This window comes from Pantherophis guttatus, chromosome 2, assembly GCF_059756535.1.
Source record: "Pantherophis guttatus breed Tessera chromosome 2, ASM5975653v1, whole genome shotgun sequence".
NCBI lineage: Eukaryota > Metazoa > Chordata > Lepidosauria > Squamata > Colubridae > Pantherophis > Pantherophis guttatus.
In genome coordinates this window covers 19355320-19382438 of record NC_142064.1, presented here as the reverse complement: position 1 = coordinate 19382438, position 27119 = coordinate 19355320, and the positions used below count along the sequence as shown (strand labels likewise).

The following is a 27119-nucleotide window of genomic DNA, read 5'->3' as shown; positions in this document are numbered from 1 at the left end:
GAGTACAGGTAGTCCTCAATTTACAACAATTCGCTTAGTGACCGTTCGAAGTTTAGTGACTGTTTGACGTTACAACGGCACTGAAGAAAGTGTCTTATGACCATTTTTCACACATATGACCATTGCATCCCCGTGGCCATGTGATTTACATTCAGATGCTTGACAACTGACTCACATTTATTACTGTTGCGGTGTCCCGGGGTCATGTGATCACCCTTTGCAACCTTCTGACAAGCAAAGTCAATGGGGAAACCAAATTCACCCAACCACCATGTTATTAATTAAACAAACGCTTAACCAACTTGGCAAGAAAATTCGTAAAATGGGGCAAAACTCACTTAACATTTAATTACTCACATCAATCTTACATAAATCTTGGGCTCCCTTGTGGTCGTAATTCGAGGACTACCTGTGATAGCCTAATTATAACTGAGAGGAAGTCTCGCGGTTGGAAAGGTAACAACTGCCTTGTCACCATCTGAACGTTTTTTCAACTTTTTCCTCTCCAATAACCTTTCCCGGGGGCTCCACCTCACCACCCGGGACCCTAATTTGCCCATCTGCAGCCTTCCATTCGGGTCTTCAGTTACCGATCGGCAACCTCCGGGTTCATCCCTCCTCCTCCTCGTCTTCCTCCTTCAATCTTTGGGCTCAAACTGGCGTCCCCGCAGGACGTGCTCCTCGCGCGGGGTCTGCCTCTCTGCCCTTCCCCGCCCCCTCCAGGGTCGCGATTCCTCGTGGCCGGCCTTCCTTTCCCCTCCCGCGACAAACCCCTCCCGCCCCCCCCCCACCGCACCTCTGGAAAGCGGCTACCCCGACCTGCAGGTTGCACAAACGGCCCCTTAACCAAAACCGGCTCGCCCGTCGGCTTTTTTTCCGACGCTTCTCTCTCTGTCTCTCGACGGCTTCCACCCGCTAGAGATAGAAAATCCCCCCCCACTCTCTCACACCTCCGCCCTTTCTCCAGCACCTCAGGGGAAGGCGGCTGGGCTGGCCCTTCTTGCCCTGCCCTGCCCTGCCCTTCCCCACAGCCGGGTTCTTCCCCAGGTCCGCATTCTGAGGCGGGAATCCTTTTAAAGTTGAGGGGGCAACCGCCGCATCTCCGGAGGCCCCTTCCGAAAGCAGCGCGCGCCCTCCTTTCCTCCCCGCGGCGTCCCAGACACCAGCTGCTCGACCCCGGTCCTCTGCCCTCCGCGTCTCCTGCCCGGCGAGGTTCAGACGGAGCCGCCCGCCCTCGCCGCCTCAACCGTCTCTCTTCCTGCCTCCCAACACACACACACACCTCCCCGGCTTCTCCCTCCTTCCCTCGCCTGGCCAGCCCAGCCCGCTCTCCGCTCGCCCCTCGGCGGCGTCCGGTGGCCCCTTCCCAGCCCTGCCCGCTCCGCTTCCCGCCGTCCCGCAGCGCGCGCGCGTGGGGAGGGAGCGAGCGAGGGGCAGGCAGCGGCCTCTCCGCCTCCTCCCTCGCCTGCAGCACGCCCGACGGCGGCGGCGGCGGCCAGAGCCCGTGCGGCGCGGATCGCGAGCCGCCTGAGGGACGCCCGATGGTGCCGCGCGGCGACGGCGGGGGAGGTGCCAGGCGCCTTGTGCAGCTCGCGCTGCGCTCGCCCTCGCGGAGCCTGCGCCTCTGGCTGCTGCTGCTGCTGCTCCTGGCGGCTCTCGGCCACGCGTGGACCTACCGCGAGGAACCTGAGGAGAGCGACAGGTGTGTGTGTGTGTGTTTGTGTGTGTGCAGAGCCGTTTTCTTTCTTCTCTCTCTCTCTCTCTCCCCTCATTTGCTTTGCCTGCTTTTCCAAGCTCCGCTGCGCCGCTTCCGACGCCCGTTTGGCGACTCAGCGCCTGTCTCTCCTTTCTTGTCCGCTTCGCAGGGAAGTGTGTTCCGAGAGCAGAGTCGCCACCACCAAATACCCGTGCTTGAAGCCCGGCGGGGAACTCAGCACCTGCTTCAGGTGAGTGGCGCCGCGCGCTCGCGCCTTGGCCGCGGGTGGAAGAGCTGCTGGGGCGGCTGGTGGTGGTGGTGGGGCGCGTGGGTGTCAGCTTCCCCTAAGGACCGGAGAGAGAGAGAGAATGAGAGAGAGCCCAGGTTGTGGGGCTCGGAGCCATCCGTCAGCTCGGGGTAAGGCGCCCGGGGACGCCGGGGCTGCAGACTTTGAAAAGGGGGGGGGTCCCTAACACGTCGCGGAAGGTCGCTCTCGCCTTGTAAGCACCCAAAGAGACCCAGCGAAGCCTTATTAGCCACAGGTTGATTAGAGGAGGAAGGGGGCGTCTCTTTATTTATTTATTTTATTTTTATTTATTTCAATTTGTATACCGCCCTTCTCCAAGTGGACTCAGGGCGGTGAACAGCCAGAACTAAAACACATGCCAATACAAAATTTAAAATTATTAAAAGAATTACATAACTGGCCCAATTTAAAACAATTCAATTAAAACCCAATGACAATTTAAAAACTAAAAAAGACTAAAAAAGGGGGAGGGGGTTCACGCCAGCCCTGCTTGATGGAAAAGAAAAGTTTTTAGGGATATCGAAGATATCCTTCGTATCTCCGGGGGCAAATCGTTCCAGAGGGCAGGAGCTGCCACAGAGAAGGCCCTCCCTCTGGGGGTCGCCAGCCGACATTACCTGGCTGACGGCACCCTGAGGAGTCCCTCTCTGTGGGTGCGTACTGGTCGGTGGGAGGCTATCGGCGGCAGAAGGTGGTCCTGCAAATATCCAGGTCCTACCAAAGATACCCAGCATCTTTGATGCTGCTGCTGCTTTGGTTCCAAAGCCCACTAAAGATGGGAAGGTGAGCAGAGGCATAAAAAAAAAGAGAGAGAAGTAGATGGATAAGTTCCTTTAGGATATGAATTATGGATTTATTTTTATTTTATTTTATTCATATTTATATGCAGCCCTTCTCACGAAGGACTCAGGGCGGCTCACAACAATAAAAACAACCAAACAATAAGTTAATGCTAAAATAATCCAATTAAAATCCCCAACAGTTAAACTAAAAACTCCCAGCAGATCAGGAGATTTGCTGAAAAAGCCATGTTTTCAGGCCACCGCGGAAAGAGCGGAGGTCGGGGGCCGTCCGGAGCCCAGTGGGTAATTCATTCCAGAGGGTTGGTGCGGCCACAGAGAACGCCCTCATCCTGGGCGCCACCAGCCGATATTGTCTGGCAGATGGCACCCGGAGGAGGGCAGCCCTATGTGAACGCACTGGGCGGTGGGAGGCCGGTAGGAGGTGGTCCTGCAACTACCCCGGGCCCATGCCATGTAGGGCTTTATAGGTAAGTACCAGCACCTTGAAGCGGATCCGAAGGACCACCCGCAGCCAGTGCAGCTCGCGCAGGAGAGGTGTAACACGGGAGTAACGGGAAGCTCCCGTAACAACCCAGATCATGAATGAATATCTGTGTCCCAGGATAATGTTGCAGGATCTAACCTGGGTTGGAGCTTTCAGATTGGTAACGGTAACAGAGTTGGAAGGGACCTTGGCTTGGAGGTCATCTAGTCCAACCCCCTGCTCACACAAGAGACCTGTACTAGGGATTCGAACCTCCGAAATCCTGACCTTTCAAAAGCTCAGTGTCTTAGCCACTGAGCCACCTAGTCAGGCTCAGGAGAAGATGGTGCTGGAGCCCGTTTTAGGGAACATAACTTTCTATAGTTATGGATCTTTGAGGAATTCAGAGGCTGACCCTGTCTGCTCTCAGCATCCTAGCATGTATTATTGGCCCCATGACGGTCCCTTCCAAACTAGTGGGTTCTCTTTCCTTCAGTTCTCAGGACCCTTCCTTACTTGCCCCTGACCTTGGTGCCAGCTGGGAATTTCATTTTCTGAGACAGGCTTAAATCCTCCTAAACTGTACAGGTGTTTCATTAATGTTTATTTTGATCATCTCAAGTTACATACAAGGTGCTAGAGTTGGTCACGGTGACTTGGTGGGAGATCAGGTGATTGTCAGAGATCAGGAGGAGGCAGGATGGGGGGGGGTTGGTGAGAGGAACAGCTGTGTTCATAACCATATAGCTTTTGTTGACTCGAAATGAGAGAGAAAACTAACTCAATAGTGAACAGAGACAGCTGATCTACTATAATGTATTTCTGGATACAGGCAATGCTTGTTAAGTTCTCTGATTTGAACCCAAGGCCGCCTATTGCTCATCCTGACTTCAAACAGCTGTGAAGCTGGCGGTGAGCAGTTACAGATGGGCAGGTGGAGGATTAAATTGCAAGAGTCTTGAGTGCCTGAAGTTTCTTCTCATTTGCTCATTGTGTGATTTTGTATACAGATCTCCAGTTAGCACTTGTGTGGGTATCACTGCTTTCTTCCAAGTTCGTTCTGTCTCGAAGTTATAAATTGGACCCAACATAAGGCATTTTGCAGATAAATTTGTTCATTTTAGTCTGAAATGGATTTCCCTGCATTTATTGCCTTCTCTCGACCCTCACAATAGCTTTACATAAAAGTGCATGTAATATTCCCACGCACAAGGGGAAAAGGTTTTTTTTGATGTGTAAGGAAGCAGGCTGCTCAACCTTTGTATATTTCTGATCACAGCTGATTGTCAGGAGCTTCCATAAGCCTGGCCACTGATTACTCAGTATAATTAAAACATGAAATCTTAAGAAATGCTTTCTGCACTATCACATGAGCCAGGCAAAAGTCATGTCTGCTTTAAAGAGTTACAAATGGGTTGTGTGTTCATGCTCCCATGTGCTCTGAACCACTATTTTTGGAAGAGAATCTGAAGTCGTGCACAGTCCCGGTATGCTTATACATCAGAGCTACAAATTCTGTTTCTTTTTGCTTGATAATTTCAGTTTTTTAAAAAAAATCATAGGTAAGGGCTGTAAAAATACCTCCTTTTTTCTTTTTAGTTTAACACAGAAAAATCAAGATATAAGGGAAAATCCACAATTACTTGTATTCAGAATCCTGTAACCTGATCTACCATTGGTTTGTTTGGAATGTAGTTAATTTTGCTATTGATAGTCTTTTTGGTTTTGGTTTTGAAGAGTTTTCCAATGAGACTGAAAATAGTTAGGAAACAAAACCCAAAACATCTTGAATATTCATTAAGTTTCACTGAAATCTGTTTCTTTAATGAATACGACGATGATCTAATTTAAATTTTAACTGATTTTGTTTCCATGTAGGTTCTGCGCTCCTTAAGCATAGTCAAAACATTTTAATTTGTATGTATAATTCAAATTATGAATCACAGCAATGGATCTATAAGCAGATTCCCACCAACGTACTAGCAAACTTTGTTCTTGCACAATGTGTGCTAATTGTATTCAGAATTACTGAATATGCTCGTAGTTAAGGATTAGTGTTGCTGCTATACTATTTACAAAATTTACCGATGTGTACAGTGCTGAAAATCTAACTGCTGTAATTTATGGTTGTTTTCTCCTAGTATTGAGAGGAACATCTGGGGGAGAACGGAAGGCAGAGAGTCTTTATCACAGCTTTTTTAATACAAGGGAACCAATATTTCCCTTCAGCATAGAAGTTGTGTTTTAATTATAGCAGTGCCTAAACCAATGGTCAAATCACAGATAATCCATGAGGATTATTGACATGGATCTTCAGCCTTCCTGCATTCACCACTGGTTACTTGGTCTCTACCTGCTTGCCACATTGATATGTTTCACTACCATTCAGCTGTCTTCTTGCCATCTCAACGTCCGTCCTGATGTTCACCACTTCTCAGTTCTTTTGATGATGTAGAACTCTTGGTGTTGTATGAATTCCATTTCCCTAAAAAGATCACTCTAAGGAGCTTGTGGATTGGTGGTGATCAACTGGACATTTTCTTTGTTCCTCTCCAGAGGCTATGAGACAGTATTGCTTACAAGGAAAGATAATAGTGGAATAGTAATTGTTTTCTTTATTGTGTGCTAATATCTTAGTACCAACTATAGAATAAAGCAGCAATTGATACAATAACATGTTGGGGGTTTCATGGAAATAGAAAGCCCATGAGATGATGCAAGATGCATTTGTAAGATGCTATTCCTTTTGCCTACAGTCTTATTTACAGTATACAGTAGTCCTGATTTAGAGTTCTCTAATTTAGAGTTCCTCATTTAGCTAAATGAGGCAATGACTCATCATTACAACAGTGATGACAAAGTACTGCCATCAACCAGTCGTCACATGTATGACTTTTGCAGGTCTGTAAAACAAAGGAAAGCTGAAATAAGATCAGTAAGCACATTTACGATTTCACTTAGTGACTGCTTCATTCAATGATAGTTATCAGTCCCAATTGTGATTGCTAAATGAGGACTACTGCATTTGTGTGAATTCATTAATTGTTGTTTTAGATTTGTTTTAATGTTCTTTTTCTTGTACATTGTCCAGAGGCATGCTTATGAGAAGGGCAGCTAGATAAATTTGCTAAGAAAATAAAATATTACAATACAATATTACAATTGATAATAACATCATAATATAAAATAAGGATACTCTAAAATTAAAAGGTCCAGGATAATATACCGGTAATACTATAGAATAATATTAAGCTCTATACTTTCAAATGAACAAACATTTATTTTAAATAAATTTTATATTAAATAAAATAAAACAATATTAAATAAATAATTAATATTAAAATATTATAAAAAATAACTTGAAAACTCTTAATACAAAGTAACAATTCATTATTTGCAATCATTCTTCTGCTCCCAAACTGTCTTAACTTGTACTAATCAAAGGCCCTCTGCTGTTTATACATAACTTTTTCCCCCCCAGTTTGTTGCATTCATGCTGGGTTTGAATTACTAATTTGTAAAAATGTTTCAGTAGGAGGAAAGCTCAATGAAACAAACAACTAGTAATACTAAAATTCAGAGCACAAATCAAGGGCAGTTCCTAACTTGACTATGCTAAGCAGAATGTTGATCTCATGCAAGCACAAATAAGAAATATGGCTCTGAGTGGCTAAAGAGACTCCTGCGAGTCCCTTGGACTGCAAGGCGATCAAACCAGTCAGTCCTAGAGGAGATCAACCCTGACTGCTCTTTGGAAGGCCAGATCCTGAAGATGAAACTCAAATACTTTGGCCACCTAATGAGAAGGAAGGACTCACTGGAGAAGAGCCTAATGCTGGGAACGATTGAGGGCAAAAGAAGAAAGAGACGACAGAGAATGAGGTGGCTGGATGGAGTCACTGAAGCAGCAGGCGTGAGCTTAAATGGACTCCAGAGAATGGTAGAGGACAGGAAGGCCTGGAGGAACGTTGTCCATGGGGGTCACGATGGGTCAGACACAACTTCGCAACTAACAACAACAACAAGCTAAATCATGACCTTTCAAGTGGGCTATAGATCTTCCCACCTCTTTGTACATTTTATGATATGAAGATTTAGTATTTATTTGTTTATTTTTTTAAATAAATAATTTTTCATACTCTTTATTCATATTGAAAACATTATTCCCCTGGCACTTAGATTAGTCTTTACCCATCTGGCCTGAAGACTTGGCTTTGCCATCTTGCCTAAGGATAGTGTTGGTGTGTAGAGTCTGTGAAAAACTGTATTGTTGGTAAATTGCATTATATTCTGGCAGACTATGTTTTTAATAGTTTTTGCTGCTTTCAATGGGTTGTACTGGTTTTTGTTGTGTGTTTTGGGATTTTATGTGTCTGTGTGTTTGCATTTATTTATTTATTAAATTTATATGTTGCCCATTTTGCCATCAAGTGACTGAAGATAAAAACCACAGTGTATAATAATCCTGAAGAAAGCCACTACTACAGATATTATATGGAATACAATTACAATGTCACTCGGGTGGTTGTTTTCTTTTTTTATATACATGAAGATATTTATTACTGATGGGGGCAGATGATAACTGAGGATTTTGAATATTCTGTTGCAATCAGGATGTTATGTTACCCTAATATGGGTGATGGAGTTAACAATCCAGTGGAAAGACATCAAAGAAGACATTATATGGACTATAAGTTTAAAGTCATTGATTTTATCTATATAAGGGAATATTTCTTTTAGCAGGGTGGGCAGAAGAATAAAGATATTAAGAATTGTTATGTATGGTAGTTTTGTAGGAAAGTGGGTGGAGGCAGACTAGTTTATTGATTGTTTAGTTTAAGAAAAGGGATGTTTAAGAGAGATATTGGAGTGGAGGAAATGGATAGAGTTGAATAAATGTTAAATTAGGATTTATTACATAGTTTTATAGGGGAAGGCTGCTTTGAAATGTTATATTAATATACACAAAAGATTAAATGTTAAATTAGGATTTATTATATAGTCTTAAAGTGGAAGGTTGTTTTGAAATGTTATATTAATATACAGATATATGTATGGGGGAGGAGAAAAAGGGCAGATTATTGCTAAATTGGGAGTCATAATAATATTATTATGCTAAATCAGAAGTTATACAATGTTATAGTAGAATGTTATTTTGAAATGTATGGTAAAAGGGGGATGTAATAATATTAATAGAAAGAAAGGGTCAGTATTTGGGGGATGGAGTAAGGGGATGGTAAAATATTATATAATCTGTTATGAATTTGGATCTTACTTTGAAGAAGTCACAGGGGGACGGGTGGTGAGGGGGGGTTAGGGAGGAGGGGGGGAGAAAAAAAGGGGAAAAATTTGTATTTGAAAAACTTTTTCAATAAAAAAAAAAACCACAGTGTAAAACATAAAAATATTAACAATAGTATAGTATAGTATAGTATAGTATAGTATAGTATAGTATAGTATAGTATAGTATAGTACCCTACCCTACATATTATATTATATTATATTATATTATATTATATTATATTATATTATATTATATTACATTACATTACATTACATTACATTACATTACATTACATTATTGTATTGTATACAAAAATATCTAACGAAAAAGCTGATGTACAAGGGGGTGGAGATAGAGTCTCAGTTTTAACTTTGTGAGCCTTGTATGTGAAATGGGTGGCTATACAAATTAAGCAAATTAAAAAAAAATAGTCTCTGAGTATTTTTTTTCAGAGTAAAATCATCATCCATAAAACCAAGACATTCCCCAGATCATAATTCCCACTGGCCTAATAAAATAACTTCAAAACAAAATCCTAGAGATCAGTGGAGGAATGCCCATTAAAAACCAGTGGGTTTCACAACACCCAGTTGTGTGAGGCTAAATGGCTTATTTTACAACATCAAGGCCATCACTCATACTGTTGAGAAGATGCAACCCCAAGCAGACCCTATGGATGATGTTACAAGTTGTGCTAAATCATTTTTGAGGAGAACATCCCCAAATACAGGTAGTCCTTGACTTACAACAGTTCATTTGGTGACCGTTCAAAGTTACAATGGCACTGAAAAAAGTGACTTATGAGCGTTTTTCACATGACCACTGCAGAATCCCCATGCTCACATGATAAAAATTAAGACAGTTGGCAACTGATCCTGGGACACTGACATTTGCAGTGTCCCAGGGTCATGTAATCCACCTTTTGCAACCTTTGGATGAGCAAAGTCAATGGGGAAACCAGAGTCACTTAACAACCATATTATTAACTGAATAACCACAGCAATTTACTTAAAAACTTTGGCAAGAAAGGTCGTAAAATGGGACAAAACCCACTTAACAGCCATCTTGCTTAGCCACAGAAATTTTGGGCTCAGTTGTGGTCATAAGTCAAGACTACATGTATTGACAGTAATGTCAAACAAAGCCATGAGTTCATAAATCAGTTTGAATTCTTTTCCAAAAATTTAAATTATTTTTTCATATACAAAATTTAGTTTAAAATGCCCTTCTGGATAAGGATAGAAAAGTATACACAAGTGCAATCATAATTATTTAATTTAATTTATTTATATTCTTTAATGGAGAGGATGTTTGCTTAACTGAGTGAGCTGCACATTTTTCCAAACATTTATTTTGTGGTCTATGATTGTGGAAACATTGGCCTAGGCAATTACTGTAGAAGTTATTCTAAGAGCAAATTGGTGTTTCTTTTTTTCAAATTGGACATGACTCAAGTGTTTGCAAGACAGAACTGATATCAATATTGAAATAATGTGAAAGTTTTCTGGCACTGTAGAAATAGTTGCCATATAAAGATAGCATAGCCATTTTCTAGTACATTTTGTCTTCTGTTAGCCAAGTGGTATTGTGTAATACACAAAAGTACTGCTTGCAGGTTTTACAGTTACACATTGCATCATTTTAATGTATCATTTTATTTTAAGTGAAAGCCTATAAAATATCAGCTTGGAAATGTAAGATTTTGTAAGTGATTTACTTTATATAGAATTCTAATATTCTGCAGATAGTAGCATTGAATGACCGACATTCTTTTTATCAATAAAATGGATGAGGTATGTGCAAAATGTTCCATGCACAAACCATTTCAACTATGAAACATCCACATTCAGCTGGTCTTTCCGTGTGGATTCAGCTGGTCTGGGAATAGTTGTGCTATGGGCAGAAATATTCTGGAAGAGGACCAGGGACAAAAAAGGACATTGACTGTTACAAATAGTGATTAAGGGAGAAAGAGAAAGATCAATGAGTTGATAAACAGGCCATCTAGAGTAAACAGAGAAATGAAATGCACCACAGGCAGTCCTTAACTTACAACTGTAATGGAGCTTGCCCATTATGGTTGTATGTTGAAACAGTTGTAAAAAGGTCAATAAAAGAGACCAATCTGATTTGATGACCTTTTTTGCGGTGGCCGTTAAGTGAATGTGATGGTCATTAACAGAACTAACAGTAGTTAGTAAATGAACACTATGGTTATGCTGAAAACTGTTACTGCTGGGTTTTGGCAAAATTGTTGTAAAAGGTAGTTGTGTAATTGTGGAATGCTTAAATGGCTGTAAATGCAGCTGTGTTGCCGAGGGTCTGAAGTTCGGTCATGTGACTGCAGCTGTGATCTGACCATCAAATCTGGGCTGTAAGTCCCCTTTTTTGGGTTAGTTGTAACTTCAAATGATCTCTAGGTGACCAATCGTAAATTGAGGGCTACCTGTAACATTGTTGAACTAGCACATATGACCCTCTGAATTTTGTTTGTTGGTTTGTTTACTGAAAGCTAGAATAGTGTTCTAAGTTTTGTTTTTACTGCCCAAAACACAATTTCCATATTGCTCATACCCCTTAGATTATGATTTATGATTTGTAAATGAAAAGTGTTTTCAAGAGGAAATCTTCCTTGTCAGAATATGCAATGAAATCATTTTGATAAGAGTAATATAGAGGTTTCTAGTATTACTAACTGGAATTATATAATTCAAATAATAACACGTACTTCAAATGTTTGCATTAATGCAACCTAATTCTATGTCTGTTTAACTAGTCAGAAACATGCTTACCTTTATGTCTATGGAGATTCTCAGTCATCCAGGTCATTGTTGTCCCAAGGGGCAACTGGACTTTCTTGTTGTTGTTTTTTTCTTGAAGACATTTCGCTTCTTGGATGAGAAGCAAAACATCTTCAAAGAAAAAACAAGGAAGTCCAGTTGCCTCTTGAAAAAGGACCTTTGGGACAACCATGACCTGGATGACTGAGAATCTCTACAGACTTGGTTGTTTTGAGTTCAACCAAACTTAAGTAACTGATATCACCTTCTATGACCTACGTATTGTTTGCAGAATTCAAGCCTTAATCTCTTAAATATCTCTAAAGGTTAACAATTCAAAATTTATTTTGAAGTGAAAATTTAAATATTTGCAAAACCAAAGAATAATGCCACATAACACTATAATAAGGCAAAGTTAGGGCAAAAAGGGAGAAAGTAATGAGGTAGATTATACCCCTTGTTAACATGCTATGGGTGGGCTTCAAGGCAGACTAAAAACAATTTGAGAAAGAGCATGCTAACTATTGTTTGGATATGCAAACTATGTAGCTGAATCATAATCAGAAAAATATGCATGTGTTTTTGACTGGAATACAGCCATAAGCTTGAAGGGCTTCCATGTAAAAGCTAAGCATAATGTATCTGAAACATAGTGCATTGCCTGTGTGAAAGTGTGAAATTGCCGAGACATTTCTGCTGTGATTATACTATCGTTGTATCAACAGTACATACTTGGTGTATCTGCTAGGGTCTGCAGTATGTTGTTATGACACTAGAAGACTTGTGAGATGTGCAACTATTGTGGTTTGTATGAAGTGGCTTTCAAGGGAAATATTCTCTTGGTGCTGAAGTCAGAAGATAATGCGTGTCTTTGAGACACCCTGTGTGTGTCAAAAGCAGCTGATTACCCTACATGTGTAAACATTTGCTATAAGCTGCAAGCTAGTCAAGAAGATGTATGGCGGGTTTAATGGTTCCAAGCTGTTTATAAAAATTGTTAACTAGACCCAGGCAGACAGCAGTGATTAACACTGAAAGGGTCTGACGTTTTCCTTAGTAAATACTTTTGGCCTCTGTTGGCATTCAAAGCCAGTTTGGTGCAGCCAAATGAAACTGATAATTACTTATGCTGCTGGGTGCACCTGATGATAGCAATTCCTTTTCAGCTTTATGGCACCAAACCACTCTCGTTGTTTGCTTATTATCTGTCGATCCCCTGATCTGCAGCTTTTTCAGTCTCTACATAAGGAAGGGTACATGAAAGATTCCCAAACTGAAATTTGACTATTAATTTGACTTTCTGGCTACAGTCCAACAATGCTGTACAGTATGTGGATATATGAGAAAATGATGTACAGAACCTTGGCATTCATAGAGTTTTCCTCTTCTCTTAACAATTTACATTGCTAAAGAAGCAAACTTTCCTGATTTGAAAATTGAATTTTTATTTATTTTTTTTTAAAAGGGGCCTGTAGAGCAAGCTTTGGCAAGAATCTCTGATCCCGGAGGCATGACTGCCAGCAACAGCTACAAGGAGTCAATTATATGAGCAAATAAATTTACATATCCTTAAACTCCAAGGGCAACTAAGGAATTTAGTCAAGCCAAAAAGAAAAACATTTTCAGCTGAAATTTGGAATAACTTTCAGTAAGGATCCATAAAAAAATAAAAGTCAGGAAAAAAAGGGGGGGTTCAAACCTATGCTGGAAATGTAACCCACAAGATGGGACATTTTATAATGCTTGGTGGATGTATAAAAAAGTCAGAAAAATTTGGAATCAATTACATACAATAATAGAAAGATTTTAAAGATACAATTGAAACCAGAGATATATTTTTTTTGGTATTGATGGATAAGCAGCTGGAAAAAAATTATGGAACTTTGTTTTTATATATGATGATCGTAGTGAGATTAGTATATGCACAAAGGTGGAAAGATTTGACTTTATCCATAATGGAGGAATGGATGGTCATAATGCACGGTTTTTGAGAATTAGAATATAAATAATAGATTATAGAAAAATGTAAACAATGCCGTAACCATGGAGTAAGAGGTTATTTTATATTTATACTTACAACTGCTGTAAAATAAAATCAGAAGTCACATCATTACAATTTTTTAATTTTATTTCTGCACTCTTTTCTTTCATTTTTCTCCTCCTTTCATTCTAAATATTAGTTCTGGTTCATTCTTATTCTGTATTTTAATTTTTTTTAATAAAATGTTATTTAAAAAGGAAAAGGGGTACATTTGTTTTTGTAGAAATGTGGGTAGTCTTCAACTTGTGACTGTAATGGACCCTTCATTACATGTGATCTCCTTGCTTAATGACCCTGCTCTCCTCATTGCGGTCATTAAGCAATCCCACAAGTTGTTAAGCAGAGCATGGAGTGCCTCGGATGAGGGAGATCCCAGGAATCCTATTGCAGTTCTAGGCCTACACTGCAGCAGCTCTCCAGCTCTCATGTGGTCTGTCCTGGACCTTCCCCATTCCCCGAGGCACCCTTCCATCTTTTAGGGTCCCTGCAGGCCTTGTGCTGATTTTCCCACCTCTCTGGATCCCTGCAGCCCTTGGACTTGCTTGCCTTTCTATTGGACCATAGATCTTCTTCCCCACTCCTCCAACACTGATTGGTCACTTTTCAGTAAATTCTTCTACACAATCTTCCTACACAGTGGAGGCCGCATGGTGCTGTGCCAGAAGTCCCCAAGGGTGCCATTTTGGGAGCAGCTGCAATGAATAGTGATCTCTTCAAAATGGCACTTGCTTTCCTGACAGCACCACGTAGCCTCCTTTGTATAGAGAGGTTGAGAGGAGGAGCAACCAGATTTTCCTTCTTGAATGTGATCTCCAGATGGTGGGGACAAGAGTGTGAGAAGGGGGTGGGGGGTGGGGACGTGCTGCAGTGTCCCTGCAATTGGCCGTAAGGGTGGGTGGATTGCCAAACACCCAAATTTTGTTCACGTGACTGCAGGGCAATACAACAGCCATAACCTCAGGCAAAAGTCATAAGTCTCTTCATTCAGTGACTTCCTAATTTCAAACAGTTACTAAAATAATGGTTGTAAGTCAAGGACTCCTATCTGTATTTGTAAAATAAAGCATTAATAAATGGCTTTATTATTATATAGGGTAAGGTAGCCTATCTTAGATCACAAATGCCGGGGTGGGTAGGATCTAGATCAGGGGTGTCAAACTCAAGGCATGCGGCCCTCCTTAGCTCCATTTTCACTGGCAGAGGGTTGCAGGAGGCCGTCGCAGCCAAAACTGGAAACCAGGACCCTGTTTTTGTTGGTAGAGTATTCAGGCCACCACAGGCGCCCCCGACACAAATGACGTCGAGCTGGCCACTCCCACCCTGACCACGCCCATCCCAGCCCCCCTGAGGTCAAACACAACCCTGATGTGGCCCTCGATGAAATCGAGTTTGACACCTCTGATCTAGACCATTCAGTAAAGGCCAGGCATTTATGCTAAGCTGTTTTCATCTTTCTGAACAAAGGCTTTGAAGGCGATTTTTGCTTACTGCAGGCTCTCTATTTATCAGGTTTAGTTATGTCCTCCTGGTGTCTCATTAAAAATGAGAAGATCTCAACTCCTTGAATAGGGGAAGACTTTGATTGAAGAGGTCATGAATTCCAAAAGGCATCTTGTTGCTCAGGTGACACAACCTGATGTTATAGGTTTTACACTGCAGAATATGTTTGAGTGACTAATAAGCAAGAACAAAGTAATGAGGCAGTGATGGTGATGTGTTAAAGAAAGTAGTACCATAAAGGATACTAGATGATTAATTCCATCCATTCTGAGCCAGAAATGGACAATCTGTGGTCTTCCATAACTTTTTGGGACTGTCATTCTCATTAGACATGTTGGTGATCAGTAACCTCTGTTCCCCATCCTTTCCTGATTAATTTGTGCTGGGGCAGAGAGGATGTTGTCAGGGTTCTAAGTAACACCCCCAAAAAAAGAAAACTCCAAGGCTTGTTTCCTCAAAGTTCCATTTTATTAGAGATGTCACATTGGCACATCTGGGAAAACCCGAATCTGAAAGCTTCCAGGTTTTTCCCACTCAAAGAAAAGTTCAAGTCCCTAACACCCACAAGTCCATCACATGGTCCAATCAAAGCACCGTCCCAACTGGAGATACTTCCCAGTTCCAGCCGTCCAGGTGCAGGGCAAGATGTCCTTGACTTCTTGAGAAAGGAATGTTATTATGACTACATATCACCCATGCTCCATACAATCCCCCCTCCCAATTTCCCACAGTAGTAAATGTGGCAGGTCTGAAGACCTAATACAAAAGATAGCTTCCAGGCCTTATAGGCTGCCCCACCCACCCACCTACCCGGCCAGAAAAGTGTGTCCTGAAAGGAGAGTAGCATAGTCATTAATCATTCAGGCCTGACAGATGTTGTCCAGCAATGAAGTGAGATTTACATACAATTTTATCTAAAGCCTGTTCAAAATCTCTCATGCAAATTCTTTTAACTCAGTACTATTTTGATGTTCTGTGATGTCAACTCTTACACTGACTGGGATAATGGAATTGTATCCAATATATTTGAAGGACGTTGTATTGGGAAACGTACAAATGCATTCAAATGGATCAGAATGGAACAGTTTGGGACAGCACTTTTTTTCCCCCCAGGGTCTATAAGAAATTTTGGATAACTGCCTACTCAGAGATTAGATGTCTGTCCTATTTGTTAAGGATCTGCAGGTGTGTGTGTGTGTAGATAGATAGATAGATAGATAGATAGATAGATAGATAGATAGATAGATAGATAGATAGATAGATGGCTCTATACTAGAGATACATATTATTATTGTTATTGTTATTGTTTTTATTGTTTATATTTATATACCGCCCTTCTCCCAAAGGACTCAGGGCGGTGGACAGCCAGCAGATAAAACACAAGAAATACAAAATTTAAAAACAGTATTAAAATCCCATTAAATTAATTTGGCCCACAATTAAAAACACCCCTGTATTAAGACCCATAATTAAACAATTTAAAAATTAAAACAATTTAAAAGAGTTAGGCCAGCCCGGCTTGCTGGAATAAAAACGTCTTTAGGGAACGGCGAAAGGTGTGAAGATCAGGGATCCGCCGTATTTCCGGGGGCAGCTCATTCCAGAGGGTAGATGCCCCCACAGAGAAGGCTCTCCCCCTGGGGGCCGCCAGTTAACATTGTTTGACCAACGGCACCCTGAGGAGCCCCTCTCTGTGGGAGTGTACTGGTCGGTGGGAGGCTATCGGTGGCAGAAGGCGGTCTTGTAAATATCCGGATCCTAAGCCATGGAGCGCTCTAAAGGTGGTAACCAATACCTTAAAGCACACCTGGAAGACCACCGGGAGCCAGTGCAGCTCACGCAGGAGAGATGTTACATGGGAGCGCCGAATCGCCCCCATAACCACCCGCGCGGCCGCATTCTGGACCAGCTGGAGCCTCCGGGTGCTCCTCAAGGGGAGCCCTATGTAGAGAGCATTACAGTAGTCCAGGCAGGATGTGACGAGAGCATGAGTGACCATGCATAAGGCATCCCGATCCAGAAAGGGATGCAACTGGCGGATCAGGCAAACCTGATAAAAAGATATTATAAATATAGATATATTATACCATAGATATAGATATATTAACTTCAGATGGTTCACAACTCAAGTGGAGTGGATCCAGAGAAGAAAAGTGCCTCATTGAATGATCTTCATAAATCCAATACTTCTCAGTGTTTCTTTATTTCCATCTTAAATTAAAAGAAAGAACAATCATGCCTGCTGTTGAATTTTAGCAGCATCAATGGTGTTACTATAATTAAAGTTCCAGTAAAAACTGAGTTTCACCTTACCAAACATCTGATTTGCCTTCTATTTCTGAACCTTCTGGACATTATCTTCTATTTCTAGAAGATTTTGATTTTCTTGATTAGTACTTTATATAATCTCAAAATATCCTTCTCTGCTAATGTCTACTATTTATCTGACACTGGTTGTCAAACAAAATGTTATTTGTTCTTCTGAGTAATTCTGCAAAGGCCAGCTTATCTTTCTCACCAAATTATACGGCCATATTTGGATGACACAAACTGGCTATAAAAGGTCAGGAAAGAGAACTCTTTTTATCCTATCATTTCTGTGTCCTTTTGTTGGTTCTGAGCCAGAACTTCTGATAGATGCAAGTCCTTCCCACACAGGTAGGTTCAGGGTTGTTCTAGACACAACAGAATTCTCTGTACTTTCTCTGCCTTCTTACCAGTTAGCTACATTAGTGGCCAAAATTGTGGAAACCTTTTGGGAGAAGTGTATTTTTGAGGTTTGATGGCTAATAACACCACTTTTTTTTGGAGTAGTACCATAAAATTATATATCAAGGGAAAGTTAATTTAATCAAGAATGTAATGCTTTTTCAATCTTTGTTTGAGAGATAAAAGTGGCTTTTTTCATGGAATTCTAGATTTTAGGCCAAATTCCTGCAGTCTGTGCCTAACAGTCCTTGCACTCAACTTCACATTGCATTGCGCCATTTCATCTTGTATACACCCAGATGATTTTCTTCTGTCACGTAGGCACAGTCTCTTAATTCTTCTATCATCACTTGCTGTTGTGCAGCTGCCTTTACCAGTGTGGTTTTGTAGTGATTGAGTCTTCTTATACCTCTTCCAAAACTTAGAAATGCCACATTTGGTTAAGTTTCCACCAATTTTTCTTCTAGCTTCTTTATAACTCTAGCCTTGTTCACTTAATAATACTATTTTACATTGCTTTCTGGGCAATGTTTGCACCATTACTTTAATTTTATTACGTTTTACAAGCTCACTAAATGAAAGAATACATAAAAACCCCAACCAACTTGATAGCGATCACATAACACACTGACAAATGTCCTCGTCTCAGCTTCAGTATATGACATCGATAACTGATAACTGAATCCTTACATTCTTGATTAAATTATCTTTCCACTGATATATAATTTTATGGTACTACTCCAAAAAAAAAGTGGTATTATTAGCTATCAAACCTCAAAAATACATTTTCCCCAAAGGGTTTCCACAATTTTGGCCACTGTAAATGATAAACAGGTTTGACAGAAACAAGCAGAGATAGAAGCTATTCCTGAAGTTACTGTGGACCATGTGTCTGCTGGAGGCCACAATTTTATGTGGAAGAAAGACTTCCAGGAATGTCAGGGAAGTGAGAAGAAGATAAGCAGAGGCAGCTGTAAGTTTGCAACGAAGAAAGGAACAAGTAAAGAGGTAGCAGTCCAGTAGCCAGAAAAAGGACATGCAGAGAATGAAGCAGAGCAAAGACAGAATGCTGGAGGAGAAAAAAAATTAGGAAAAAAAGGGATTGAAAGTGAAAGTTAAGAGAAGGGTAGTTAAAGAGCGCATCACCCATTTTGGCAGACATAATATCTTGATTTATAGGGTGCTCTTTGAATGTCTCAAACAATAAACTGTGAAAGTAGCACACAAAACTCAGATACAAAGCTAAAAACAAGTACTGGAACACACTGCAAATATGTCAGTAAGTGAACAGGAATTAATCTGGAGATTAAGAAATGGAATTTAATAGTCACTGAGTGAAATATTAGGACTTTTTGTTAATAAACTGAAGTATAACTTTTGTAACTGTTGACCAATAATCAAACTCCTAGTAGGGCAAAGACACCCTTACACATCATTTGGCTCGTGGGTCTATAATACCAAGCAAACTCATGACATACTTATAATATTAGGCAGCACTTCTTGGAATGTCCATACAATACAACTACAGCTTTTCTTCAAAGAGTCTTGACATTACTATGAGCATATGGAACATTTTAAATGCTAAAGAAATCTGCAAGATCTCCATGGCTATTTTGAATTATCAGTAAATTAAGTAAAACCCTCCTGTGCTCTTCCAATTTTTAAAAAGGGGGTGGAGGGACTGAAGTTTAGCTGGACTTCTTGTGTGGTTTTCATTCAAAGTGTCATGGATCTGCTTCCAGCAGTGTCAGGGGCAAAATTATTTTTCATCCCTAACTACTATTGCTTTTCCCCTTCTAATCCTTTTTGTGGGCATTTGAGAAGGGATGTTCATCTTTGCACGTCGCTTTCTCAAGTGCTTGTAAATCCTACCAACTATAGCTTTCTGACAAAAATTTAAAACAGACACGTGCATAGGATTACATTGTTTAAAAAGGCTTGATGGGAAACTCCATCTGTCTACGCAAGATGATTTGAACAATGGTGCTCCATAAAGTGTAATTTAAAAACCATCTCAATTTTTCATATTTGGGTTTCAGTTATCTCCATTTTACTGGGGCTAAGCCATTCCATTGACTCAAGTGGTTTGTGGATTGCAGCCAAAACAAAGCATATGGAAGGAAATTACTGGATGATTGCATCTAACCAGTATCTGTGCAGTATTGTCTTATTTTGGCATACAGTACAGTATGAGATTGTGATGTACCATGTAATCAAAAGATTTCCCATAACATCCATAAATTTTAAGGTGGGTGGTAGCATGGCCACATCCTAGTCCTCCACAGTAAGCTGATGCGGTAATTCATTCAATAGTTAACAAATTAAAAACTCAGGACAACATAGTGTGACTTTTCCAAGGCCACCCAGCAAAATCCTTGGCTAGGCTCTGATTTGAACTTGAGTCAAGAGCCAATATAAACTGCTTCTTTTTTTTAAATTTATTTAGGGATTGTTTTTGTAAACTGCCAAACCAGTGGTCTGATTCTTTGAATGGCAATGGGGCAAATTGTTTAGCTTGATTTTCTGCAGATCTACTTAGAAGTAGTTCAGTTGGACTCTCTTCCATGAAAGAATGCTACAAAATAAACCTACATGGCTTCATTTCAAAATAAGTTCCATTGCATTTCTGGAGCCTGTACTCATATGTGTTTGTATTTGCGCTTGTTGGGGTAAGTGGGTCCCCTGAAATGTCAGAGTTTATTGAGTTGCATGCCTCTCAACCGTTGGGGCATGGATTTCAGAAATCCTAAGAGGCCAAATTCCAGCTTGAGGGGCTCCTATAACTTTATAATAAAAATAAATTAATGACACATGAAAAGTAAATGAGGCTACAGCAGAGCGAGCCCTATGCTTCCTAGCTTATTCCTTTTATTGGCTACCTGGCAAAGCTTCTATGTGCCACCCAAGAACTCGTAAGGAATGAGAAGCTTAGAGTTGTGGGGTCTGGATGGGGAAGAACAGGATCCAGCTCAGCCCTGGTAAGACTGAGTGGCTGTGATTTTGAGGCTCCCTGTTATGTTTTTATCATCACCTCTGAAAAGCGTAGCGTTGTCTTGCAACAGTTGATGCACAATTTGGGGGGCTCTTTCTGAACTCATGGCTGCTGCTTGGAGAACAGGTTGGCAGCTTGGCTACAAAGGCCTTTGCACAGTTGTGTCAGTTTCTGGATTGGGAAGCCTTACCTACAAAAACTCATGACTTGGTCACCTCTCGCTAGATTACTGTAGCACACTCAATGTGGGGCTGCCCTTGAAGAGCATTTAGAAGTTGCAGTGTAGAATGCAAGGACGTAGGCAATTTTGGAGATTTCAGGGTAAACTCATGTGTGACACTCTGCTCTGCAAATGGCACCGGTTCCTAATAGGCTTGTGGGTACAATTCAAAATGATGGTTGTCATGTATAAAGCCCCTGATGGCACAGGACTAGGATATCTGCAGGACTGTCTATCAGTGGGAGTTTTTGATTGCCTTGTCAGAACAGGCAGGAAATCCATCAGGAAATTTCATCTTGTGGGACCCAGGAATTATATTTTTTCTGTCATAATGCCAGCCTTATGGAACAACACCCCCAATGATGCAGATGGCCCTGAGTATACTGGGTTTTTACAAGGCATTATAAATCTGAATGTTTCCTGGCCTTGGACCAGGAAGTTAAACCTAACCTCTTGGTGGATTTGTTTGCTTGGTCTTGAAGGATTAAAGCTGATTTATTTTAGATCCAGTCATATGCAATGATATTATTATTATCTTTTTTATTCATTAAACATGAAACTCAGTCAACTGATCAGTTAAAAATTTGTCACAAATACCATTGACTGGTACTAATGGTTGATATGGATTGTTGCCAGCATCCTAGGTATCGACCAAATATCTTCTTTTTTTTCTTCTTCTTCTTCTTCTTCTTCTTCTTCTTCTTCTTCTTCTTCTTCTTCTTCTTCTTCTTCTTCTTCTTCTTCTTCTTCTTCTTCTTCTTCTTCTTCTTCTTCTTCTTCTTCTTCTTCTTCTTCTTCTTCTTCTTCTCCTTCTCCTTCTCCTTCTCCTTCTCCTCCTCCTCCTCCTCCTCCTCCTCTTCCTACTCCTCATTATTATCTCTTTTATTCATTAAACATGAAACTCAGTCAACTGAACATTCAAAAATGCATCACAAATACCATTGACTGGTGCTAATGGTTGATACGGGTTGCTACCAGCGTCCTAGGTATCAACTAAGTACCTTCTTAAAATATATGATGTTCCGAGTAGTGCAGTTTTTTGCAGTTCCGCTGGTGTTATTGCAGGAATAATTATTGTTGTTGTTGTTGCTGTTGTTATTATTATTGCTATTTGGGTTCTATCTAGTATATTATGCTTTGATTTGAAACTTTTGTGCACCATCCAGATTTATTGCTGTAAGATGAAATGGCTGTATAAACTGTTTTAAATAAATAATTAAGCCATTACCTTGTTGACCTTGACTGGGATTATTGGCTTAATTGGATCAGGTCTGGAAAGGAATCTACAAAAGAATCCCAAGGATGTAGGGTAGATTGGGAATTGTGGGGGGGAAAATCCAGAAGAAGGCAGTAACAAGCCATCTCCACACCACAACTAAGAAAACTGCATGGAGACTTTTCTGCTATTGTTACAACCAGTGGTGGGTTGCTCCCAATGGTGGGTTGCTCGGACCGGTTTGCAAGAACCAGTAGTAAAACCGGCGGTAGGCTCTGCCCACTGACCCGGATGTCATCGTAGGTGATCTACGCATGCGCAGAAGCTTCTGCGTGCGGGCGCGATGCAAATCGGTAATAAAGGTAAGTAGAACCCACCCCTAGTTACAACTACATAGAAGAAAGTGGACTGTCAACCTAGCACACATACGTGCTGTAACTGGAATAACAATACAGCATCTTAAAATGAAACAAATTGTTCTTGAATTGTTCTTCAAACAAATTGACTATTTCTTCTTGAAACACTTGCTTTATTTATTTTTTGAAGCATTTATGTAGCTGTCCAACTTATAACAAAACTTGGGCAGCTCCCAATCAAAAGTTAAAATAACATCTAAAACCATATTAAGACTATAAAACTTAAACACATTAAAACATTAAAAATAACAAAAACCTGCCGCCAAGTCAAAGTTCTCTGATGCCTAATCTTATCCCAGTGCTTGGGGGAAAAGCCAGATCTTCCAAGCTTTATGGAAGGCTAAGAGAGTAAAAACCTGTCAAACTTCAGAGGGAGGCAGAGTGTTCTATAGGACAGGGGCAGGGGTGAAATCCAACAGGTTCTGACAGGTTCTGGAGAACCGGTAGAGGAAATTTTGAGTAGTTCGGAGAACTGGCAAATACCACCTCTGACTGGTCCCAGAATGGGGTGGGAATGGGGATTTTGCAGTATCCTTCCCCTGGAGTGGGGTGGGAATGGAGATTTTGCAGTATCCTTCCCCTGCCATGCCCACAAGCCACACCCACCAAGCCACGCCCACAGAACCGGTAGTAAAAAAATTTGAATTTCACCACTGGACAGGGACTGCCACGAAAAAACACACTTCTTAGCTCCCATCAGATGGCAATATTTAGGGGAAGCGACTAGTCACTAGGAGCATGTCCACTCTGTCCTGGTAGGATGGGCAGATGTCCATAAGGAAAGGTATCCGACAGATAACCAAGTCCTGTGCCATATGGGGCTTTAAAGCTTGCCCTTTTTAGAATATTATTTTTTTTTCTTGAAATACTTGCTGCAGCTTCAGATAGTAAGTGTAATAGAAATCAAGCACTCCATAGTGGCAAGAACTAAATAATTAGATTTAATAGAGAAGAATATATGTAACTCAACCGTGGAATCCTTGGTGCTCCCTGAACTTGAATTGCTTGCAGCCATTTCATTATCCAACTAGATATCAGCAGTAGTGAGTGCGTGATTTCTTCCCTGTTTATATGCCCGGTTGGGGGGTGGGGTGGGGGCGGGCGGAATGTGTTTTTTTTTCCCTTTGTAGTTCATTAGGGTATTTTTGTTTTGCCTGGTGTTAGGATTTTTTTGGGTTTTGTTAACTGGACAGGATGAATTCTGGTCTGTTTATTTCTTTCCTAGCCTTTTTAATTATCTCTTTAAATGATGTGTAAATGAGGTTTATCTTTATGTATCTATTAAGGGCTGATTCGTCTGAATGCCAAACTTTCTGGGTTTTGGTAACTGGAGAGCCTGAATTCTGGTCTGTTTATTTCCTTCCTAGCTTTTTTTTAATTGTCTCTTTAAATGATGTGTAAATGTGATTTAACTTTATGTGTCTATTAATGGCTGATTTGTCTGGATGCCAAACTTTCAGGAATTCCTTAACTCGGAGAGCACCAAGGATTCCAGAACAAGATTTAAATTCAACTTTCAATTACTTGGAATTGGATTTCATCTTCTTGTATTTCTTGAAACTTAAGTTATAAGCAAAGATACTTCAATTGATATAAGGAAGGACTAACCCTCAAAAACATTTTGATTGGATTTATAATTATTGTTGTGTGGTGTGTATGCATGTGTATGTGTATGTGAGAGAGAGAGAGAAAGAGAGAAATGGATAATCTGGCTTGGCCTTTTACTTTTTGTTGTTAATGATGCTTTTTATTTTCATAAGAACACTAAAACATCTGTTGAGTTATAGCTGAACTCTGACAGCATCTTTTTTCTTGAGGAAGTCTCTTCTTCATGGTGCACATTTAAATTGTCTGTTTCTTAAGTAAATAAAGTAGCATGTAAACAAGACCTAAATGCATAAAAATGAATTTTTAATCAATGTGCATGTGCAGGATGAATCTTTGCTATAGTTGAGTGCATAACAATAATTTTATTTTCATGTCCATCATCAACAACCTTGGGATCAGTTTGGAGTAGTCGTTAAGGTGCTGGCCGAGAAACAAGGACTGAGAGTTTTACTCCTACCTTAGTTAGGCAGGAAAGCCAGCTGGGTGACTTTGGGCCAGTCTCTATCTCTCAACCCAACCTTTTCCCCATTTTTCTGTCATTATTTTAAAAGCAATAAAAGAATAAAGGAAAAGATAAAGCATTTCTCTGTCCATTCGTGTCTGACTCTATATGGTGGTGCTCATCTCCATTTCTTTGCCAAGGGAGTCAGCATTGTCTGAAGACATTTCCATGGTCATGTGGCCAGCATGACTATATTGCAGGGGTGAAATCTAAAATTTGTTACTACCGGTTCTGTGGGCGTGCTTGGTGGGTGTGTGTGTGTAATGTGACTGGGTGGGCGTGGCCAACCTTTTTTTTTTTTTACTTTTAAAAGCATTTTTCTACAACCTTAATAGGTTGCAGAAAAAAATGCTTTTAGAAGCCTCTGATGATCAAGCAACTCAGCTGGGATCTCCAGAGGCTTTTAAAGGCATTTTTTTCCCTACAACCTCTTCAGCTGAAGTGGTTGCAGGAAACAATGCTTTTAAAAGCCTCTGACGATCCCAGCTGAGTCACGCGATCATCAGAGGCTTTTTTTTTTACTTTTAAAAGCATTTTTTCGGCCAAAGAGGTTGTAGAAAAAATGCTTTTAAAAGTTAAAAAAAAAAGCCTCTGATGATCTCGTGGCTCAGCTGGGCATGGGGGTCATGCAGCGATTTTTGCTACTGGTTCTCTGAACCACCCGCCGCCATCGCTACCAGATCGGGCGATCCTGTCCAAACCGGGAGCATTTCACCCCTGCTATATTGTATGCTGAGATGTATGGAATGCTGTTACCTTCCCACTAAAGTGGTACCCATTTATTTACTGATATTTGCATCCTTTCAAACTGTTAGGTGGGCAGGAGCTGGGGCAAGCAAGAGGAGCTCACTCTGTCTTGAACCCTGGCTGTCAGCTTTCCAGCTGACAAGCTCAGCATTTTTAATTGCTGAGCCATTGCACCCCCAATAAAATAATATTTTTTTGAAAAAATGGTTACTACAATAAAAACTAATACAAGCTAAACTTAGAGAAAGAGAATACAAAAACGAATGAAAAAGTGCACGAAAAAGAAAAGAAAGAATATAGTAAAGAAAAAGTGTAGAATATATAGAAGTAACTTCCAACCTTCGTAACAAATACAGATAAATTTATAACACTAAATAAACAAACAAACAGAGCAAATTTGAATAGATAGAAAGTGTCTTCACATACTGTATAACAGTATGGTATGCTGGTTTAACAGCTGCGACAGGAAGGTGCTACAGAGAATGATTAATTCGGCACAAGAAACCATCGGTTGCCCCTTAACACCACTGGATGACATCACCAGGTCTTGCTGTTTTAGCAGAGTAAGGAAGATACTTAGGCATGATTCACACCCTGGCCAGTGTCTCTTTTCACTATTACCATCGGGCAGAAGACACAGCCAGACAAACAGGTTTAAAAACAGCTTCTACCCATGGGCTCTCAGACTCCTAAACCAGGGGTGGGTTCTAAAATTTTTTACTACCGGTTCAGTGGGTGTGGCTTATTTTGCGGGTGTGGCTTGATGGTCATGTGACAATTCTTTAGGATTTAGCAGAGGTACTGGTCTACCAGGCTTTTAACTGCTTGCAGAGCTGTACCGGTCTATCCATTTATTTTTGCAGGCACCGGTCTACTCATGTATTTTTGCAGACACCGGTCTACCACCAAACTGCCTTTTACCACTGATCAGCTGTAGGGCGGCCCTTTGAAGCCCAGCGGCAAGAGTTTAAACAGTTTTTTTCCTTATAGACCATCAGCTGGGACGCAGGAAGTAGCAATAGATTGGGGGTGGGGCCAAATAAAAGGTAAGAATAATGTGGGGGGGCGAGGGGGCAGAACCGGTTCGGTGACGTCATATCGTCACTGCTACTGCTTGGTGGAACCAGGCCAAACCGGGCCAAACCACTGTCCTAAACACAATATAGCACCACAAACAAATTAATATGATGAATTTCATTGGTGCCAGTGTAGTGTGTAATATGCATATATCATGATATAAGATCATACACCAGAGTAATATACATGTTGCACAGAATATGACGTACATATGGAAACATATGACTAGGTTTTCCCCCCCTAACTACTTGTATAAGGATTATTCTTTATATTATTCATGTTGTCTTGTATTCTTGTATGGACTGCACCAGTAGAGGTTGAACCAATTTCGTTGTATACATGATGTACAATGACAATAAAGGCTTTGAACCTACAAAGAATCTTTAAATGGCTGGCAGGAAGATCAAAGAATCATAGGGTTAGAAGGGACCTTGGAAGTCATGCAGCCCAGTGCAGGAATCCTCAGACCGTCTTAGACAAATGACTGTCCGGTCTTCTTTTGTAAACCTCCGGTGATGGAGCACCTACAGCTTCAAAAGGCAGCCTGTTTCATTGCTTAATAGTTCTCACAGTCTGGAAATTCCTCTTCTTCTTCTTGTGCCATATCTGTCATCAGATGTTGGCGATCATGTTGGCGATCCTATTTTTATCAACAGCCGCACGAAAAAATTCTGCTGAGTTTTGTCCAAACCAGTCCCTTAGATTTTGAAGCCATGATGTTCTTCTTCTGCCTGGATCTGGTTTGCCTTCAATCTTTC

At 40.8% G+C, this 27119-nt stretch overlaps 1 protein-coding gene across 3 annotated transcripts in view; it reads left to right on the top strand.

The window, feature by feature from the left end:
- The first annotated feature begins 590 nt into the window (after positions 1 to 590).
- CCBE1 (collagen and calcium binding EGF domains 1) overlaps positions 591 to 27119 on the top strand; it is a 186823-nt gene continuing 160294 nt past the window's right edge. For 2 of the 3 annotated variants that reach the window (XR_015732067.1, XM_087885620.1), the window contains exons 1-2: positions 865 to 1702; positions 1866 to 1946. Coding sequence is in view for 2 of the 3 variants with exons in the window: in XM_087885620.1 (XP_087741746.1) it covers positions 1542 to 1702; positions 1866 to 1946 (242 nt within the window). In the remaining variant the exon portion in view is untranslated. Of the gene's footprint in view, positions 1703 to 1865; positions 1947 to 27119 lie in introns of all 3 variants that reach the window. The other variant, XM_034442497.3, reaches the window with a different exon arrangement.